At 39.0% G+C, this 22,904-nt stretch overlaps 1 protein-coding gene and 1 pseudogene across 27 annotated transcripts in view; both read left to right on the top strand.

Moving 5' to 3' along the window:
- The window catches only part of TCF4 (transcription factor 4), a 358,246-nt gene that overhangs the window by 292,456 nt on the left and 42,886 nt on the right, over nucleotides 1-22,904 (top strand). For all 27 annotated transcript variants that reach the window (XM_060283182.2, XM_030867994.2, XM_030867986.3 and 24 more), the window contains 3 exons: nucleotides 7,834-7,939; nucleotides 11,560-11,693; nucleotides 17,562-17,694. In XM_060283182.2, the coding sequence (XP_060139165.1) occupies nucleotides 7,834-7,939; nucleotides 11,560-11,693; nucleotides 17,562-17,694 (373 nt within the window). The remainder of the gene's footprint in view (nucleotides 1-7,833; nucleotides 7,940-11,559; nucleotides 11,694-17,561; nucleotides 17,695-22,904) is intronic.
- On the top strand, nucleotides 8,362-8,535 carry LOC115859390 (U2 spliceosomal RNA; annotated as a pseudogene).

Here is a 22,904-nt window from a genome sequence, read left to right as displayed (position 1 = left end):
GGTCCTCCTTGTAGTAGTGCACAAGAACTTTCTTTGTGCCCTGCTTACTGAGGTCATCTTGTGTTCTTCTCTTTGGGCCAAACAGCATTCTCAGCCCCTTGTCTGCTACATGGCCATAGAGTATGTAAAGGGGATCCAGAGTTCTGCAAATCTGGGTTTAGCTAGGCGTCTGTGACCACCTTGGAGAGAAGCCCCTTAGCGCTCAAGAGATCATGTTAAAGCTCAAACTCGCAAGAAAGATGACATGATTTTGAATGTCAATTTTTCCACTTAACGAGCTATGTGACTTGGAGCAAGTTACTTAATGTGTCTATGCCTCCAAATTCCTTCTATGTAAAACTGGGATGATAAAACAATAGGGTTGGTGTCAGGACAAAATGAGGATATGTAGTTTTGCTGGGATAGTGTCTGGCACGCCCTAAGTAAATTTGGTGTTAGCTATTTTTTATCACTGGCATCACTTTGTCATGCCAACAGTGACAAGAGCTTGGTCTGACAGATATTGGGACCAGATCCCTTTCCAGTTCTAGAGAGTGTTAAGTTATAATACCATAATAAATGGTTCCTTTTCTTTGTTTTTAACTGTTAACTCCCTGCATATATCACTGAGATGGCTGCATGATAATATGTGAAAACAGCTTAAAATCTCAAACGTTCTATATCTATGATATATCCCAATATCATATGTGTGATACATCTATGATATCATAACAGAGTGAGCCTAATCATACCTGTCTTCACCGTTTTGCTGCCTCATGTTTGCAGTGATAACACACTGATACTTGTAAAATACTTGTAAAATAATGGGACACTATGTAGATCTAAATCACAATAATATTGCTATACAATTATTAGTGGTTCTTAGTTGTTTTTTATTTTTAATTAAAGCAAAGTTTTTTTCCTTCCTTGTAAATTTTTAAGCTACACAGACTCTTTTTTAATAGGTTGAAATTTAGAGATTTGAAAAATATACTGCAACTAGCTATATTTAAAAACATATTGCCTTTTAATTTGAAGAAAGGAAAGAACAAGGTAGAACTGTCTGGCCATAAAGAACGTCAGGTTTTTCTGTAGCTCTTGCGGTTAATAATAGGTCCAGCTCCCTTTTTTACTGTGTCATGGCCAAGCCTGCTGCAGGCTGAGTGTGCTGGTCGAAAGTGCATGGGCTACAGTCTGCCCATCCTGCGTGCTTATGTGCTTCTGATCCATTATAGATCACTCAGATCTCTGCTGCTCCTTTCTGTTGCTTTCTTTTGGGTCTTTTAATTTCTTTTAATTGAGTTACACAATTTGATAGATAGAGATGCAAAGAAGGGAATTAAAATTCTTACAATTTTACTACTTAACATAGAAAAGGAAATTTCGTGGCTGAGAAGGATAAAATTCTTGGCTGTAATTCACTTGTAGAGTTTAGCTTCAGGTTTAATATACTCATGAACGGATAATCAAAACTCAACTGATATTCGGAAGGGTAGAAAAGTTATATGTAGTATTTGTCATGGAGTGTTTGGATATATGCTCAAAATGACTTGTGTTCTAAATATATTACATACTCAAGGAATTTCTTTTGGGGGTTCATATTCATATTCTTTTTCATTTGTTTTTTGTGATGCACTATGGTAGAGTGAAGACAGGTCATTGCTGTTAGTAGAAACAAAATATGAATATCATATACATGAATGGTACATTTTATACATGTCTAGATAATTGTGATTTTTTTTTCAGACTACTAATAAAAATAGTTTGAGGAGTAAAACTCTTCTTATTGGGAGCTACTTTGTGGCACTTAGAACTATTTATTTCATTCCTATAAAAGCTTCAAGTGATTGAGATGGAAATAAAAGCTTCACAATTGCAACAGACTATACCTCTGAATTTTTTTTCATGTATAATTAAATATCCATCTATTTGTCAATATACTGCAACATTTATGTGTTATCTCTAAACTTATTGCCTGTTTATGTGATAATAATGCAAAGTGGCCTTTAACCATCATTTGGAAATGAAATAGGATCTTTTTCCATTAGTAAATATTCCTTGACTTGGTAATATATACTGAAAATATACCAGATGATTAATTTTTATTTCTGTAGTTGGTTTTTGTTTTTCTTTGCACTGTTGGGTTGTGTGTTGCCTTCTTTTTAATACTCCTGAGCATTATTCACTGCCTATAAACCTTATGACAACTTATTCAACTCTGTTACTTGTATCTGCTTATTAACCTTTTATGCCATTTTACTACCCGTTGGAATATTTAAGTTATAAAGTTAAAAAAGACTTTAGGAAGTAGAGTGCCAGGAGGACTGGATGAGAAGTCAGGAGCCCTGGGCTCTGTCCAGGCCCTTGGGTAGGCATCACTGCCCTATAGCCGTTCTTTTCTCTTACTGTGACCCATGTCCTTCAAACAGTAAGAGTTGAGGTCCAATACGGTTAGTTGCCTGAGTAGTGAGCTGATCCCCCTACAAGTACTTTTCCCCATTAGATGCTGGGAAGCATCAATGCATGTGCCTAGGTTTGTGAACATCAGTGGCACACCATAAACTCTTGGCACTTGAGTGTCTAACTGTCACAGTTTAGAATATTTGTGAAATCTCCCAAGGTGTGAGCTACTAAGTCGGCCTCGCCAGCACTTGGACATCTGAGGCATAATTGTGCTTTGCTATTTTCTACTCATTATGGAGCACACAGTAACTCTCTTTAAGGATCTGAAAGTCTCCATTACAATGTCTCAGTTATTCTCAACTGGTTCTCTTTGGAAATTATTTATTCAGAGGATACTTGCAGATCACAAAGAGGTAGTAGTGTTAATGAATGTTAAAGGTCTACTGCACAGCCCAGTGGCTATCCCCCGACCCCACTCAGTTACACGCCTCATGATACACCATCTATAACCACTTCTCTTTATCCCCTCCAGAGTTCAGCTTCCCACTTTGGGAAGAAAGTAACCAACATATATTGGTTTTACTGTCAACATGCCTTATCACATTTTATTTTCTTAAAAGGTAATTATGAGACCCCACAAGAATATTTCTATTAAACCATGGCCAAAGTACAGCCTTGTGTTCATAGCTAAAATATTTTTTCTTTTTTGCCTCTTAAGATCAAGAAATTGTTTTTTAATGGAAAGAACATAGACTTTGATGACTAGTTCAAATCTTTCCTTTACCACTTGGTGAGTTTTTAACATGGAAAAGTGGGTTAACTTTCCTGAGGCACATTTGTCCAGATAATTAAAATAAAAAAAAATAGCGGCACAACATTAACACAATTATCTGATTTTTTTGCATGCTTAGTAAGTGCCAGGTATTATTCTAGTTGTGTTTATACGCTTTATGCCTTTTAATTCTTACAAGGATTTGGCATACCAGGCACTGTCATTCCCTCTTTACAGGCAGGAATCTGAAGACCAGAGAGGGTAAAGTAACAGGTCCAAGGTTGCCTAGCTCATAAATGATGGAACGGGCACTTAGACCCAGGCCTGTCTGGGCCAGTGCATCTGACCTCTCTGCCGTCCTTCAGCTGTATGAAATAGGAATGATACTATTAATAATGTCCATCTTGTTTGATTTTTATGAGGATTAGAAATAATGTATATGGAGCTCCTGGCAGAAAAGCTATTCCACAAGAGGCCCTGAACAAATGGTAATCATTGTTATTTTTTAAAAATCTCCATAAGTGAAAGTAACATGCCAAGACAGGTGAAAATGAGCACCTCAAAGGGAAAAGGTAGGATATGCATTCTACTCGCTTCATTTTGTTCGTTGGTTTGTGTGTTGGCTTGGTTTTCTTCTTTTCTAGTAGACAGAGGTTCTGTTTCAAAGAATGTGTCACATTGTTTCTTTGATGATGGAACAAATGATAATCAGAACATTGGTTGGAACAGCTAATGTGCCATAGTAATACATCTCAAATTACAACAAAAATTAAATCTGTAAAATGAGAACTTTTAGAGTTTTTATTCATTCAGGGTTTACTGTTATCTAGAGAGTTTTGTTAAACTCAGAATTTCTGTATTTGTGATTTTGTTTTAAATTCAGGACTGTAGGAGAAAAGATAATGGTGCTAACTTTGAATATTAACTAGCTATTAGTTTTCCATGAAGCTTTTTTTAAAAGAATTATTTATTTATTTATTTATTTATTTATTTATTTATTTTTGGCTGCGTTGGGTCTTCGTTGCTGCACCCGGGCTTTCTCTAGTTGCACAGCGAGCGGGGGCTGCTCTCCGTTGTGGTGCGCGGGCTTCTCATTGCGGTGGCTTCTCTTCTTGTGGAGCATGGGCTCTAGGCACGCAAGCTTCAATCCTTGTGGCACGTGGGCTCAGTAGTTGTGGCGTGCAGGCTCTAGAGCGCCGGCTCAGTAGTTGTGATGCACGGGCTTCGTTGCTCCGCGGCCTGTGGGATCTTCCCGGACCAGGGATCGAACCTGTGTCCCCAGCATTGGCAGGTGGATTCTTAACCACTGGGCCACCAGGGAAGCCCTTCCATGAAGCTTTTATTAAACAAATAGTTCACTTAAAGGGCTGTAGCCTTTGAGCTTGAGCCAAGTTTCCCCATTTCCAATTTTGCAACAAAAATTTCACACTTCTTTAGTTACTCTCGTGGCAGGAACTGGAATGCCAAAGGTCACCTTGATCTCAGATACCTTATCAGAAAAAAACTAAGTGTAGATTTTTGTTTCCCTTTAGTCTTTCCTCATGTTTCCTTGACAGAGTCACTTCAATACACTACAATACAAGCTGCAGTTTGGGATTCGTATTTCATTTTCCATTGGACTGATTTTCTTGTGTTAGTCATTTGAAGATATCTGGGGTGTTTGTTATTGTTCTGTTAAATTAAAAGCTATTTTCTTTAACAAATGTGTAAGTCATCTTTCTATTTACCTAGGGTATGATAATTAAAATTAAGTGGATGTGAGCTTTTCTTATTGAATTTAGTATGTCTATTAAATACCTTCCTGCAACCCGTACTTTCAAATCCTTTGAGAGATTGGGAAAATAGTTGACTGAAATAAAATAATGAGGCAGCTTACTGGTCATCCAGGTTACTAAAAATTAAAGCATTAAGGATAAACTGAAGTGATCACTCTGTTTTCACAAATATCATCCTATACTTCCACCAAGATTTTTAAAGAAAGTGTAACCATTAAGTAGTAGAAAATAAAGAGTAATTGATAGTTGCCTATCTTGAGCAGTTGCTTTGACCATTCCATTATTGAATTTTCTTATAACTAAAATGTGGGGGACAGGTTTAAGCTAAATCTTTGATTCCTTCTACTTTAAAAAATATAATAGTTCTATGTGATATTTATTTATATCAACGAATATATAGAGCACTTACCTTAAAAATAACTTCCGAATGAGAAAGATGAAGTATATGAATTAAGAGGGAATAACGTTGTACCTGATCAGTTATAATATGAAGAAAATTTATAAAATATACAGAAATTGCCTTTTTTAAGAAGCTATAAACAGTGTTCGATTTGTTAACAAAGGCTTGCACCTCATCTAAAGAATCTTAATTTGGCTACACCAGAAAAACAGAAATTGTGTGGTATGATATAGCCTCAAAACTTTTTTAACCCCATAGATACTCTTTTTCATGCAGGCAGTATTTCTGAATTTGGGTTAAGTGTGCTTATTCTCAGATCTTTGTGCTTGACCATAATTTACAGTCCAAGTAGCCTCCTTATACGAGCAAAATTACCAAAGATTTGTCTTTACCTCCCAAAAGAGGTATCAAATAATTCTACCCAGATCTGGGAAAAAGATGAATCTGGTTAGGTGCCGTCACATGGCATGTATTCGATGTACGTATATAATAATTTAATAATTATACTACATGTTTAAGGGTAATGTAGTAGAATATGTAATTAAAATTATATATTATCCTAAAATAATTTATTTTGATTGTTTTAAAATAGAAGGTGATTTAATAATGTGGGACAGTTTATTTTCAGTTTTAGAGTAAATATATTGATTTCTGAAATTTGGGAGTAATACATAGTATATTTAGCTTGTATTAATACTGACTGACCGGGAACCTGTCAGACTAATAGTCTGTAGGTATATTATAGTTGTTTGTGCTCATTCTGTCATTAGAATGAGATGATCTAATTTTCAATTTCCCCTTTCCCTAGAAGGTAATATTTTTTTCATCTTTTAGCCTCATCTCAAGACCTCTAATACATTTAGTAGTATTTTCCAAACTGTTGGTCAGTTGTATAATTCTCAAGGAAATACTAGGTTTTGCTTGATAAACTTAGCGTATTGATTTGCTTTGGGGTTCCTGGCTTACGTTTTATTCTTTATCCCTAAAAGATACGTGAAAAAGTTTTCCCCTTATCGTAAGCCCTGTAGAAATAGAAGCAAGGAGCTGTTTACACATTTAAAGTATGACTAAAATTTAAAAATCAAATGAAATCTAGCCCAGGAAAAATATAGGGCTTAGATTCTTTCATGACTTAGGAAGAATCCTTGTTTTGTAAAGTGTGCAAGGGTTTTTCTGGGTTATTTCTGTTTTGTTCAGTCTCCAGGACCTCCCAATTTCAAGGGCACTCTGGGGCATACGTAGCATTTATTTGATGTATGCATGTGTATGCATATTCTCCCACATCTGTCTCTGTGGCCCTATCCTTTGTGAAATCCTAGACCTTGTATTAGCGCCTAGTTCGTGATTCTTGGTGTTCTGAGAACAATTATATAATTTTTCTCAGGGTGTTTATTCCATGTGCACTGTGGAAAAAAAAAATGGGAGTTATTTTTTGGTAACCCTGCAGTTGCCTTTTTATTGGTGGATTTCTTTTTTCTTTTCCTGTGACCTGTGAATATCACCAGAGGTTCACTGCCAGTTTTGTGAGCCGCCCGCTTCAAATTGGAGGCAGGAAGGTATCCATTTTCATCAAGAGGATGACAGCGTTTCAGTCTCTCCGACCATCTGGAGAGAGGAACTTTTGGAGCAAAAGGGAACGGGGATTAAAAAAAAAATTATATTTAGCAGAAAAGGCAAGGGGGAAACCCAGTGAAAGTTAAACCATACCTTATGAATTTATGCTTTTCTGCTGTGCTGTCTTCTTTAAAGCAAACATAAACAAGAAAATACACAAGCTATTTTTATTAAGGACCGGTTCCCCAAGTCTCCTGAGTATTAATAAACGAATGTAAGTAAATTAGGATTTTGGCAGTTTTTAAGTTTATTGAACATACAAAGATAATAAGAGCTATAAATGAGGGTTTTCCTCCCCCTTCCTGTGTACACACTGATTGTCGGGGGTCTGTGTAGAGCTGGGCTTTTAATGGCCCTTTTCATGCATCTCTACGAAAAGCTAACACTATGGGAATTTAATATTCCAAGATCTGTGTGTCACTTTCTGAGATCTGGAGAGTGCATTCATTTTGTCTGTCTTTTTTGTCTCTCTGTCTCTCTTTCAATTTTAATTGAAAGGTAGACAAAACGGGAGAAGCTTGAGGCAGGTGTTTCTCTGTTTACCTTTTACATGCTCATGGGCCATTTGTGTTTAAAAAAAAAAAAAAGAATGCTTAGGCTCCCAGGACAACCCTATGGGTATTATATAATATATTTACAACCAGACCTAGTTCTCAATATTCTTGCCCATAACCGGAAAATATCACACCTGGTTTTCCATTCACACAAACCTACTCGGCCTTTTTTTGATTTTCTGTATTCGGAAAGGGGCAGTGTTTCCAGGTTTTGGTCGGATCTAGGATGGACGTGGTAGAAATTTTGCCTTTTGTGCCTGCTTCTTGTAAAGTCATGGACCTTGAGATGCTTTGGTCCAGGCAGCAAGCAAAACTAAACGGGCTCTTGTTCCCCAGGTTTATGCTCCATCAGCCAGCACTGCCGACTACAATAGGGACTCGCCAGGCTACCCTTCCTCCAAACCAGCAGCCAGCACTTTCCCTAGCTCCTTCTTCATGCAAGGTAAGACACCACCTCTTCCGAGGGGAAATCCACGGGTCTTTTCATGTCATATGTGGGACAGAAGAGTGCTGATCTGTTACTCAAGAAATGGAATAGGAGGCAAGTGTAGAACACTGAAGGTCATGCTCTGTTTTAGGAATTGAATTCATTGAAAATAAATTAATTAAAACTTCACTAAGACTTATTTTTTAAGTGAAAGCCACTTGAGAGATCATGAGTTAAGATTAGACTGGTTTGCTTACTTAGAACAGATTCTCCTTGGGGAATGGTCTTCCACGACTGATCATTTCTGTGTCTTCACTTCCCGAGAAGAGGATGTTTATATGTTTAGAAGAGTGTGTATTTTAAGCATCCCGGATTTAGCCTCCTAGGAACAAATTACCCTAATATATACCTTTATATAAAAATGTGGGACACTTACAATCACTTTTCGGCCTTTTGGCTAAGAGCAAGTTTAGTATCTGTTCTTTTCAGTGAAAACGTTGGCCACTTATTAACTTATAGGTAAGAACAAGTGTCCCATTTGAAGATGAAGTGACCTATCTAAAGTCAGGAATATTATTTCATTACACAGCAAAAGCTCTATTCCAACATATGGATTGAGGGCCCAAGAGCCAACTTTTTTCCCAGAAAAATATAGAAAATTACAGGTTCGTGGTAGATAAGGTATATTTAATCCATTTAATTGTCCAGTGTATTTAATTCAGTGCACATGGATGTGCGTTCCCCGAGCTTATAATCTCACCCCTGGTAATACAGCTCTTTCTGCTGCTTAGAAAAGACCAAGATGGTTGAAATGACAGCAGCTGCTTATGAGAGGAGACCGTCCAGAGGATGCAGCTAAGGCCCCATTCCCTATACCCCTGGGACACTTATTGTCAAAATGTGATGCTCTTGTTTCCAGGTTAATACTCTGAAATTCAGATGTGGGATTCACCAAGAACCCCTGTATGCAGACTTCACTCTTTTTGCATTGGCAAAGTGCCATGGGATTTCCTTCTTCGTGCTCCTCCCGGAAGGACCATGCCATGGGAAGGGGAGCCCCTTGGGGTAGCAAGTCCCAGGGAGGTGACTTGGCATCTCCCTTAGATTACGGTGGACATACCCAAGCTCATTCTGTTTCAAAGGGGTTTGTTTCCTTTCCCTTCAGAGTGTTAGCTCTTTTGAGTTGTTAGTTCACATGTGAAATTCCATGGAAAATCTATAAAATTGAATCGAATGGGTCCCTCGGGAATAGAGAGAATTGGTTCCACACGTAATGGAGCTCCTGTTGACCAGGGTCTTTTATCTTTGTGACCTGTCCTCGATGTCCCTTTCTCTCCAGGGGAACAGCAGGTATGTCACTTGGGTGTGTTCTGTGCCATGACAAAAGGTGTGTCCCCTTCAGCTATAGGTAGCAGCCACTTGGGCACCAGCGCCTCTCTTTTATGACCAGTCAGAGAGAGTGTGCTACCACTACCGGTGCTTATAGAGATTGCCAGTTCAAGGACTCATCACTCAAAGCTGAATTTCATTGAGAAAACTGACAGAAGGATAGATTTCTTCTGTCTGCCTTCAGGAAGGTCACTTGCTTAAACCATGCACACTGCAAGGAAAGATCAGGTTGAGTAAAGCAGTAGGCTCTTCTCCGTAGCAGACCACGCAAAACAAACTACGGGGAACGAATTTGCTTTTCTGCATATGAATACCCAAGAAGCAAAAAAAAAAAAATGTTTTTTGAGTTGACATTTGTGATGAGCACAATTAATTTGCACACATCTAATTCTATTCTTTCAAACCCACATTATGCCAAGATCATGGGATGTGATAAATATTAATTTACTGTGAAAAGCATAATTTATGTAAAATGTGTATTTTTGTAAGTCTGCATTGAGTAGAGTGTCTGTGTTAACAAATCCTAAATGTATTTCCTTGTAGGGCATCATGTCAGAATGTTTCAGGAGACTCTTTTTCAATGATAGAGATTCTCAATTTATTTGCCATGCATGTCATCTCTTTGAAATGTCAGTGGTCTTAAACTTCATGTTTGAATTTAAGATGGCATCTGAACTTCCACAATCTCAGAGCTAAATCTGAAGTACATGAATAAGAACTTTTTAAAAAGTCCTATGTTTTTACGTTATGATCACAGAAACAGTGCGTCGTGATCCCATTTCACATCAATGTCCTTCAGTAAGGGTCCACAGTGCCCTGAGAATTCAGGTCTTGAAGAAAATACAGTTTAGATGAAAGATATTCAGAGACTGTCAATAGCATATTTTATTTTATTTCTTTTTAGTAGCTTATTTTAAACCCACTATTGTGTGACCTCTTATTTTTAACTTTAGCTTCCACCTTCTCGTTAAAACTCTTTAGTTGTCAAAATCACAGACATGATTTTGCTTTCATAGTTCTTAAGACATCTCTGGATTATTCCTTCCTGCCCTGAAACCATTCCAGTTTTCTGAATTCTAACTTCTGGGGTGAAAAACTCAGGGAAAAAAAGGCTTTATGAAATATAGTGTCAGATTTAACTTGCCTATACTGCCTACATTTTCAAAAGGCCTTTATTAAATAACGTGTAAGGTGAAAATACTCTTATTTTCAAGGGAGCAATGCCTGCCATACAATTAACACCTAGCTGATGGCCTTGTATATATCTGGCATTTAATAATTTTTGTTAAACTACTGAAGGAAAGAAAACTTGAACTGAGCAGTAACATAGATGCTCTGCTCCCTTAATTTGAGAAACCCAGACCAAACAATAGCAATCTAGTAGTAACTTCGAGGCCAGTAGGTCCAGAGAGTAAAAAAAAATCTGTAGGAATATTTTTAATATGGTGTTAATAAAAGATTAACTTGGTATTAAAAGATACTTCATATAATTTCCATATAATTTTAAACCTCTTTTTAACTCACAGTTTTATAAAATCCAGAGGCTCTCAAAATTGTCCTTACGGTAATATCTACCTTACGACATGTGTGTACCCTTTCAATTGCTACTGAAGGCTTACGATAGCTATTTAACTATATACCAAAATACAAACATTTAAAAGGAAGTCAAAAACTCAGAACTATATACATGAGGTTCCTCTTCCCTACATACCAGAATGTAATTCCAGCTTTAATTCCATCTACTCTGTGTGTCACAAAAATGAAATCCAGTCTGAAATCAGAGATTTTTTTTTTCATTATTACTTATTTCTTTATATGCTCTCAAAACTTGTAAGCTTGCCAACCCTGTAATATCTCAAGTGTTTTATTTTCACCCCAAAATTTAGGAACAGTTTAATTTTTTAGTTGGTTTTCATAGAAAAAAAAAAAAAGGAGACTTCTAAGAAATGTTTTCTTTAGCATTAGCTACCTTGCTGTCTTGACATAGTTCTATGTAGAAATATGTCCTGTTCTTTTACAGTTAAATTTTTACTAAGAACCCTTTAACTCTGTTAAATATTTATATTTGTTTGGCAATATAGAGCCACTTGGGAAAAAATAATGAGACTGTCTTCTGATATAATCACCTCACCAACACAAAGATGAATATACAACAGGCAGTCATTTTCCAGGATATGAAAACACCCTACTCTATAAGGCAAGGCTGAGTGCCTCAGAAAAGTCATGGTTTTCTTTGTCCTTTACAGATGGCCATCACAGCAGTGACCCTTGGAGCTCCTCCAGTGGGATGAATCAGCCTGGCTATGGAGGAATGTTGGGCAATTCTTCTCATATTCCACAGTCTAGCAGCTACTGCAGCCTGCATCCACATGAACGTTTGGTAAGGCAGACTCACTTGGTAATGGGGACAACACAGCTGGTTTATTAAATCTCACCCTGTCTTTGCATGCACGTACACATGGACTCTATCGATGAATGTAAAACTGGCACGTACCCGTTATTCTTACAGTTGTATTGTTTCTGCAGTCAAAGACATAAACTCAATCAGACCACCTTCATAAGCCATATTCTCTTTGTCGCTGTCCTTCTGTTTATTGCGTTTTGTTCTGTGCTTTCTTTATCACAGTGTCATCGTCCCTTGGTACATAAATACATATTGTATTTGAGTTGCAGAATTTTAGCTGTGGCGGCTCCTTGGGTTTTTTTTTTTTTGGTTGTTTTTGGTTTTGGGTTTGGGGTGGGGTTTTTTGCTATCTGTAGTACTGAAGGATATACTGCAGGGGGCAGAGTGATAGCCAGTGGACTTTGAAAGTAGGTGATAACACATCTCCCACGGGCATTTCCATTTCCCCTTGACCGGCTTCTGTAGCTGGTGACAGCTTTGAACTCTTGTACCACACCTGAGGGAAAGCGTTCATGTTTCCTATACACTCCCATCAGTAACAGCAACCGTGGGGCTTCTATTTAGATCAGATTCCCAATTTTCAGTATTTTAGCTATACTTCCATACCCTCCAATACTATACTCATCCATCCTAGTACGTGTCTTTATTCTGGAGGAAGTAACGCATCAGATGTTTTTCTAACCTCAAAAACTACCACAGCCCAGAACCCACTGATGAACTTAAGTCTATCACTAAATGGAGGAAAGAGTACTTCTAGATCATGAAGGTTTGGGATACAGATAATATGGGACCAAGTATCTTGCGCAGTAAAATGGCTTTAAAAAAGGTATGAACCTCTAATCTTCAAAATGCAAAAGAGTATGAAAAATCCAGTTAGTGGGACTTATATTACTACTCTCCATCTTGCGATGTGCTCCTTTTTCTTCTAATACCCAGATTTATGTTTCTTTCTCTGTTCTAATATGGGAGATAGTACTTTCTGGATTTCTGTGGTCTTTATTCTCTTTTGCTCGGCCACCAGAGATATTGAAATGGTGACATATCCTATTCTGATGACTGAAAACATCCCAGAGGTTAAGATTTCCGATATCCTTTCAAGTATCAATTTAGTTAGTCCTAGTGACAGAGACACTGGGGGGTCAGTTAGCTTATCCTCAAATGAGAGATAAATGATGGAGATGGAATTGACCTTTTTTTAATCATCTCTCAAGTTTGAATGTGGAAATCACAAACTATCTTAAATTTCAGCACATTTTCAATAAATAGCAGATGATTTACTTTCACATTTCTTCTTCTCCCACCTCCTACTTAGAGTCATTAGCATGAAAGCTTAAAGAAATAGCACTTACTATTATACTAGAATTTCTTCTTGGCTAACATTTTTATTTCGCCATCATCATTTTGTACTTCTCTAAAGGACCCATGATCAAAATTGTATGTGTCCTGTAGGCAAGGAAAGTTTTGATTACAAATAAAAGACTTCGGCACTGTACTATGTGTTGGAATTTCATTTGACATTTACTTTTCTTCGCTCCTGTATTTCTTTCTTCCTTTATCATGATCTAGAACTTCGACTTAGGTGGTTTGATTTTTATCCCAATCGAGTTCACTGCATGGCGGAAGCATGTTGAAAATGCGCTCAAATGCACAGAAAATGTAATTTTAAGAAGGAAACCAGCTACACCCTTTTAGAAAAGTTTGCTGAACCAAAACAATATTATCAACCAGGAGGAAAGATCATTTTGAAGGAGTAACCCAATAGGTTGTATCAGGTGCTGTATTTGTAATGTCATTTATCCATCTCAAAACAGTTTGCATTCTTAACATGATCATTTAGCAGATCTTAGAGATGAGGGGTTTTGTTTTTGAGAAGGGCAAATGAATTAGGTCTCTGGTAATGTAGCCTGATGAATTTTCTCACTGATAGGGAAACTATTGAATGATTATATCTAGTAATCATTGTGATTTCGGTAACTATTCAAAATTCTCTTGCTGAAGTGACTTCTAAAAATCTGAGAGTGATTGAGAATCATTTGAGTATACAGTAGGTGCTTAGTTACCTTTCATTTAAAAGTAATGGTAGTTCCTTAAAATTTTCATCTGGAGGGCTTCCCTGGTGGCGCAGTGGTTGAGAGTCCGCCTGCCGATGCAGGGGACACGGGTTCGTGCCCTGCTCCGGGAGGATCCCACGTGCCGTGGAGCGGCTGGGCCCGTGGGCCATGGCCGCTGGGCCTGCGCATCTGGAGCCTGTGTTCCGCAACGGGAGAGGCCACAACAGTGAGAGGCCCGCCTACCGCAAAAAAAAAAAAAAAAAAAAATTTCATCTGGAGCTTTTGCCCAATTCTATACTGAACAAAGGAATAGTTTGAGAAAAAGAAGAAAGCTTTCCTTGGATTACTTTGGGTGTAATTTGGCCAAATTAGTATGTCTCTGAAGGTAGCACATTTTAGAAACATTATTGCCTTTATCACTTTATACTGTGTTATAATAGAACATGTAATCACAAAGCTTAAAATCCACATATATCAGTAGCAACTGTCAAGTCACCCATTTTGATTCTTTAAATCCCCTGAACAGTTTCAGCCTCTACAACAATCCCACAGCTAATCACTGCTATGTCACAGATACACATGCAAAATCACTCAGAAGAATGGAGTTTGTGGTTAAGCTTTGGGATGAGCTGTTGTAGAAGGCTTAAGTTTGGAATGACTTGGCAGAGTTCTTTTCAAAAATAGGATAGAATCCCTGCACTCTGGCATGGGTTAGGCATGGTCTTTGTACCACACAGGGAAATAGTCCTGGGAGTCTGGAATTTTAATATAAAGGAAGTGCTGTTGTCTTTCATTGTTTGTAACATAAAGTCTTACTCCAGTGACTCTCACTGGGAGCGATTTTGCCCTACAGGGAATGTTTGGTGATCTCTGGAGACATTTTGGGATGTTACAACTCAGAGGGGCGTGGTGCATATAGGTGCTGCTGGAATCTAGCGTACAGAGACCAGGGATTCGGGAAACATACTACAGTGCGTGGGAGGAACCCCCCTACACCCACACCCAACCCCTGCCAAGCAAAGAATGGTCAGGCACAAAAGATCAACAGTGCCAAGATTGTGCAACCCTGCTCTAGCCCGAAGTTTGACTACTTTATTCTTAGTATGTGCTAACAACTATATTTTCTTCTTTGTGAATTATCGACCCATAGGTTGATAAAAACATCACTCATGGAAACATTTTCAACACTTACTCTGTCAGTAGACTCCACATACACTATAATTGGGTATCATAAGTAAAAATAAATAAACAAATAGTGGGCATGTAAAACCATAACACTTTGTCATACTTCCCCTTTCCTTTGCTTTGTGGCAAGCAGGGTAGACAGTATTAATAGCTGAAGTAAGAAAGACTAAGGGGAGTGCTTATAGTTGATCCCTAAATACTCTTAAAGAGACATTATTCACATATCACTAATATTTTCTGTGGGTGTTTTTATTACATCTTTGAGTGACAGTAGTTGTCAAAATCCTTTTCTTTGTAAAATAGTCTAGTTATAAATCTCATTAACTTCTTTCAGCATCTGATTTTCTGTGAGTCTCTAAAAATTACTGATTTACATGGATTGCATTGGTTTCCCCATTAAAATCTGTGGGGAAGAACTTTTCTCTTTATTCTCTGAACTCAGTAGTAACTCTTTGTCAAATCCTGAATTACTGCCCATTTTACACCAAGTTGAAAGGGTCTAAAAGTTCTCACTGATGCAGTAATCTTTTTCCTGTCTCATCCTGTCATTATTGTAGTTATTTAACTATTTTTCAAAATGCTTTTTCCTCTGTTTTGATTTTTGCAAGCTTGGGACTGATTTATAAGGTTTCTCTATGCTTCAGAAACTCAGCATGGAATAGGACTGGGTAGAAATGAAATCAAACCATCTTTTTTACTTTTCTTTTTCCATAGTCTGTTTCTTTTTTCTACATTATTATAGTCTTTAGCTCTCAAGCAGAAATAGCTCTTCTAAGTTTGGTCTTCCATGGCTTATCCAGTTTTTTAGGTCAGTCGTACTATGGAATGGGCCCACTCTATCATTCTTTGGAGAAAATTTCGTGGACTACTTGGGGTATTCTGTAAGTGCCAAGTAGAAATGAGTTTAACAGGTGGCCTAAGGAATTTTTGGTCAAGCAAAGATGTCCATGAAATTTTAAAGTTTGAAAGGCATTCTTGGGAACTTGGAATGGTTTAAGGGCATCATCCCAACTTTCTCACTGAAGTTGTCCTTTCCGTTGGACTGTTTGGAGTGTGCAGAGGTAATATTTCCAAAGGCATCTGCCACGTCATTGGCAAACTGACTCCAAAATGTAGATTCATTTTCTAAACTGTTTAGTTGTCTCTCAGATAAGTAGCATTTCAGTCCACTATTTATTAAACACGAGCTGGTAACCTGTTGTTCTTTGTTCTTTGTTCAGAGGATGAGTGTGTTTAGCACTCAGCCACAAGTTGTGGGATGCGGAGCTATGAGCTCTATCCCTCCCCTTGAAGAGTTTGCAGTTTCGGTGGAAATGCTCTTGAAAGAGAAAGCATGGAAAAGCAACATTTAATTAAGTGTTTAATGGCGCAGTGCAGAATGTAAATGCATTAGGGATTCAAAGAGACGAGATTATGAAAGAGTTGGAAGTAGTAAGGGACCCTCAAGGAAGAGATAGAACCCAAGATGGGCCTCACGAAATAACTAGGGGATCCCAAGACACAGTGTGTCCACGCTTTAATCACCCCTGACTTTCAGCATCATATTCAATCTCTTAATTTCAGCAGAATCTCCAATAATGATATAATAAAGATGCATAGCCCATTAATATACTACATAGAAAGAAAAAGTGTTATATTTTAACTTAAACATTTTTCCTTTACGTGTCTGTAATCCATTCAAATGCCTATGAGAATAACTTTTTAAGCTACTTTCTTGTCATGAAAAAGAAAATAGCTCCATCTTTATAAATAACCGTGGTTTTGTAAATAACCATGTTTCTGTTAGTGATCTGCTGATGGTACAGCACTTATAGGCACTGTGAGATGCCCCAAGAAAAGCAACTTATTTGGACAACTAGTATGATGGTCGAACCCAAAGCTAAGCCTTAAAGTAAATGATTCTGTAAAAGACGATGTTCTTTTTTCATAGTCAACTCTATGGCGTATGCTAAGGGAGAGGAGCTAAGTCATTCTCCGTTCGTTTGTTCCAGTGTAATTCAACACAGTCATTGATGTCAGGCTTTATGTGTTAATGCTTTAGAGAGAGATTGAATCATTACTGCTTTTGAAATTTTTCATTTACCATTTTGTTCTTGCTGGCGTTCAGAAAGATGATCCAGTTTGTCAGGAAGAAGATTTGAGACTGGTTATTCTTGGTCCGTTTGTATTCAGAAGGTCAGGATGAAGTGGAATGTAAACCCTGTGGGTCATGGTGGCGTTTTATTCATTATGTTATGGAATCTTTCTTACTTGATCAATAAGCCATACAGAAAAATAATAGTGGTGGTGGTCTCTTATGTTGCTGAAGTCCTAGACATGCCTTTAAGCAGTAATTTTTATATTTAGAGATCGTGATCATTTCTCAAGGTCCAGCATTGCCATTATATTCCCCTAGATTTGATGCAAACCCAAACCAACTATGTCTTTGTATTTTATTATTTGAAAAATGAAAGCTGTCAGAGCTAAGCAAGATGTATTCTTGGATATTTTGAAATTCCGAGGGCTGTCTCCATTGCAAAGCAAAGAGTTCTGAAAGAAGTGTTGGAAAACTAATCCACCAGATGTTTTGTGATTAACTATGGCCTCCTTTTTCTGCTTCTTGCCACAGAGCTATCCATCACACTCCTCAGCAGACATCAATTCCAGTCTTCCTCCGATGTCCACTTTCCACCGCAGTGGTACAAACCATTACAGCACCTCGTCTTGTACACCTCCTGCCAACGGAACAGACAGTATAATGGGTGAGTCTTGGAAACGCCAGTTCTGTTGCCAACAACCAGTGTCAGGGTTTAATAATCGAGGACCTCTCCCCACCCCATCACTGAACAGTAATCAAGCAATGGATTTTTATCACATAACCAAAATGAACAGACAGATGAACCAAACACAAATTGTCATTGGCTTGACTGTAATCACTTTTTTTGTCCCAAGAAAATGAAATTTGGCCACTTTCTCCATTGTGAGTGATTAGATCGAATAAAGGTTTAAATAGACCAAAACTACCTTGCTTCTCACAGTCTCAAACAGCTAACAAAGTGAACTTCAGTAAGACGAACCATTGAAGAGTGGTAAGATAGAAGGCATAATAACTCTAAATAGGAGTTATTTATCGCTTCTCAAGTTCCAGTCACTGTGCAAAGCTTTTAACCGTAACACAGCACTGTCTTCTGAAAACTAGCTCGTGTGACATTTATAGATTGTTATTAATAACTAGATAGCTTCACCTTATGGAGACTGTGGCATCGTTGAGTCCTCCAGAGGGGACGAAGTGTTTGCTGACTTATGGGAGAGGAGATGCCTGGGCATCAATGGGCCAGGAGTGAGTTGCTGCTTTTTCGCAGCAAATTCACTGATAAGTTACGACCCAAGCAGAGTGCCTCTGTCGAATGAGCTGAGCCATCATCTTCTCAATTTTCGTGATGCCCATTATGGTCCTCTCCCTAGGATGGACGGTTAGCCCACCAACACTCTTCTCTTGAGGGAAGAGGCAGGCAGGGCATGCAGCTGCCCCTGGAGGAAGAGTCCGGGTTAGCGGTGAGGCAGCCACCAGCTTCTGATTCTGCCTTTGACAACCCTGTCCTTCAGATGAGTGGCACAGTCTGACGCTTCAGGGTCTTATTAAAACCTCAGACTTCCATGGGTCGCCACCTCCTCTGGCTGTAGCTCAAACCCACCCCTAGCTCGGCCTTATGATCACTTCTAGTGGGTCCAGTTAGTGACGAGAACACTAACTGTACATTTTATAGAGACGAATGTATGACAGAAGAATACTGCTGTTTAGTCTCCTCAGCTCTTCGCAGTTTTTTTTTTGTTTTTTCTTTCATTTTCTTTAGATAGTCCCTGGAACTTCGGGAAGTGGCATGAATCACTTATGAGGGGGAGAGTTTTTGATGAACGAGAAGAGATGTGTTTTGAAATGTTGCAAATAGAATTCTGCCTAAATAATACACTCCCTGCTTACTCAATAATATACTTCACACTTGAGATGAGCCAGCTAGCAGCCCTTCCCTTCGCCGCCATGTCGCACTAAGCGGCGAATTTAGGGAAGAGTTTCCATTTTTGTAACTTTCATAACAAAGCCTCTACCAATGTGTTGCATCAGTTTGACCTTGGAGAGCTACGGGCAGAGGTCGAGTGGGGAAGTTTTGTTAGCTATCAATGCAGTTTTGGCAGATCCGAAAAACAAGAAGAAAGAAAGAAGTGCAGAACTGAAAGAGTGAGAAAAGCATATTTCACTTCAATGTGGTTTGACAAATGGAAAACCCCTTTCTGCAGTCATGAGGTCTAGTTATAAAGAAGGATGACCGGTCATTCATCCTCTTACAAGGCACATTTCCTGTCTGCTTATGGTTTGAGTAATTTTCTTTTTTTAGGAAGGTACAAAGGTAGAGCAAAAGCTTGAGTTGAGGAACGTAGACCTAGGCACCATTTGAAAAAACGTTTATATTGACTGATTTGCCAAACAGTCTTTTTTTTCCGGCTGCATTGGGTCTTCGTTGCTGCACGCAGGCTTTCTCTAGTTGCGGTGAGCCAGGGCTACTCTTCGTTGTGGTGCGCGGGCTTCTCGTTGCAGTGGCTTCTCTTGTTGCAGAGCACGAGCTCCAGGCGTGCAGACTTCAGTAGTTGTGGCACACCGGCTCAGTAGTTGTGGCTCGTGGACTCTAGAGCGCAGGCTTAGTAGTTGTGGCGCATGGGCTTAGTCGCTCTGTGGCATGTGGGATCTTCCCGGACCAGGGCTCGAACCCATGTCCCCTGCATTAGCAGGTGGATTCTAAACCACTGCGCCACGAGGGAAGTCAGGACTTGGGGAGAAAGAGATATTATGAGATGGTGTGATTATCCTCCACGAGCTGTGGTCAGCAGAGCCACGACAAGTCTCAGTGGGAATGGAATTTGCTTTATTTAAGCTGATTGGCTCATTACTGGCTTGTAGATGAACAGGAATATCTACTCTCCGTCATTTGGTCTGGGCGGTTAGGGCAATAATAGGTGACTTCTACATACTAATGGGCTCAGCTACATCCTAAAGATGGACTTAACTTTTTATCCAGACCAAAGGGCCCTGTTTAAGTGGAGCGGGGTCTAGACAATAATAAAGGAGCTATAATTTTCGAAGGGAAAAGTGTGCGATTTGGGAACCCAGAAAATGCTTTTTAGGAACAACTTTATTGCATAAATTACTCCATCATCATGGGTGTACTTGTCAAAATCACTAGCAGCATGTGAGAAAGCTTCAGAATCATTTCGGGACATAAGTAGACATGGTAATTCAGCTTTCTGGAGGAACAGATCTTTATTAATTTGCATACATACAATTATTACTTTAGGGTTACTTCAGGGGAGAACATTCTAGAGTGTTCATCCCTAAAATAATACATCCTCAAATTCCTTAAGTTAAAATACAGAGGAGAATTTAAGTATGATAGTAAACCTTAATATTGCACGGGGTCCGAGTCGCTCCTGGTTCTTTGCACTTTATTATTTTTTTCTTTGCACTTTAATTCTCCTAGGCTTTAGTTCGATTTTCACAGTGTGGTAGAAGCCAGGGATGGCAGTATGTCTGTGTAACAAGAAGAGAAGATTTCTCTTCTGATGTTAGTGATACTTCCCTAACAAACAGTATGGATTAATAGGATACATCTGTAGACTTTTGAAAATATTTGGCATATACTCACTCATTCTGAAATGCAGGAAATAAAGAAATATTACATTGCCTGTATCTCAAAGAACAAACAGAACTAATTAAATAATTGGTAAATAGGGAACACATAGCCTGACACATGTTTGAGATTACACACATGATTCTGTAGAAAATGACTGTAAGCGATACTAATGCCGTAAGAATGGGGTTCAAGCACCAACACATGGACATCACATTTTTCAAGTTTTCTTGGTGAAAAGTTGCAAGGCAACACAGTCTTTTCATAAATGGCGTTGATGTCTTAGGAAGTGGCTTTTTCAGTTCAGAGGAAGATCATTGCTCCATCTCTCAGTTTCATGTTATACCGTGTCTTCCTGGCAGTCAATGATTGTCCTCAACCAGTGACAGGACAACAAAATGCATGTGGAGTGAGATGTAAACTCCAGAATCATCAGAGGGTAACCTCTCTGGAAACATGCTCCTTTGCCTACGGCTCTGTCCTCTGCATCTGAAAGATGGAAGATGCTCACTGAGGTTCAGGATGGCTGTGTTTGACTTGGAGGGATAGCCGTTGTTTCTTGTTTTGTTTTCTTTTGCCCTTTAATGCCCAATATCATTTTTTGAGAAATGCTTGGAAGGACAAAGCTGACTCAGATTTTATTAACGACAGGATTTTTTTTTTTCTTTTTGCGGTACGCGGGCCTCTCACTGTTGCGGCCTCTCCCGTTGCGGAGCACAGGCTCCGGACGCGCAGGCTCAGCGGCCATGGCTCAAGGGCCCAGCCGCTCCGCGGCATGTGGGATGTTCCCGGACCGGGGCAGGAACCCGTATCCCCTGCATCGGCAGGCGGACGCTCAACCACTGCGCCACGAGGGAAGCCCATCGACAGGATTTTTTTAAAATGACACATTCATCCATGGATTTTTGAAAGAATCGTACAGTAAAATGTTTTACATGTGGCATGTAGACGACTACTTTTCTGCGAAGCCTTGCCAGCAAACTCCGGAGGTTGCATTAGGCATGTCTGACTTAGAAGGGTCTGTTTAGCACCCTGAAATTACATGAATATAGTGCATGGAACACACCGTGGATTCTTAGTCGTTCACCTGATGTGGCAGCCAGTTAAGGATAGAAGCTAAGTCTGAGGGCTTCAAGAGTTACCACCATCAGAGCCTTTCAACTTGATTCCTAAAACTCTTTCAATGTAATGCTGCTCAGTGTACTTTAGAATCACTGCAGTCCAATAATGCCTCTGCATGTGAGCATGCATACAGAGGAGGAACTGTACGTAGTTAGTAGATACCAACTCTAGAGGAGAGAGATGTCTAGAAGATGGTAGTCATACACATGGTACATGTAGGTACGTACTGTCTGCATATTTCCTTCCTACCTGCCTTATCCAATAGCCCTTCCTATTCAAAAGGGTTGAGAGACCCACCTCAATCCCCTGAGACTAACACAATCCCCTTAGACTACCCAAGGACAAGAGCGCTTCAGTTACCCACTGGGAGATACCACTTGTATACATTCAGAGGGTGTGAGTGCTTGTGGTTTGGGGCTACACACCCTCCCTTCTTCTCAGAGGGAATTGGGCATAGAGCTAGCATAATGGTTATAATAACTGTTATTGTTTTATTAGTCTTTAACCGGCCTGCTTTTCTAAAGCATGGTATTTGCCATGTTTTTAAACCTCAAACCAAACAGTGTTGAAGGAACAGACTTCCAAGATTGATTGAATGCAACATATGCTAAAGATTACCCTGGAATATCTATCTGGTTCATGGATTAATCTGGCTTCCAACTTTCACTTCTAATGACATGTTTGTATGACACGATGCGTTTTAGTATGTGGCTTTTCTAGTAGAAACATTATGTCCGTTTCCCCTTGAGGACTTGGTTTCACAGTAATTTTATTATGAGAGTAGTCACATAAGATTCACTTCGTCTTTTACAAGAATCTTGAGCCTTCAAATACAGTTGGGTGATGAACAGGCACAGAGCCTAAGAGTAATAGGAATTTTATCCAGCAGTGTCGTGGCATCTTAGTTACAAAGACCACCAACAGAGAACAATAAACCAGTTTGATTTAAGTCTTCTCATCCATTTCCTGCGCATGGTCAGGGGGCCCAGCTTCCCCCCTGAATTCCTAGGAATCCCTCCTGCTAAAAACGAGTACGTCGTAGCCTAGATGTAAGTTTTTATTCTAAAATTGTAGGTCGTAGGAAGGCTGGAAATGCTCCTTCTTTTGTTATCTTTGTAGAGAATCTCATGACATTGTTAGGCTGCTTCTACTAGTTTAATAACATGAGG

This window comes from Globicephala melas, chromosome 13 (genome assembly GCF_963455315.2).
Source record: "Globicephala melas chromosome 13, mGloMel1.2, whole genome shotgun sequence".
NCBI classification, from domain to species: Eukaryota; Metazoa; Chordata; class Mammalia; order Artiodactyla; family Delphinidae; genus Globicephala; species Globicephala melas.
This window is presented reverse-complemented; position numbering and strand designations above follow the sequence as displayed.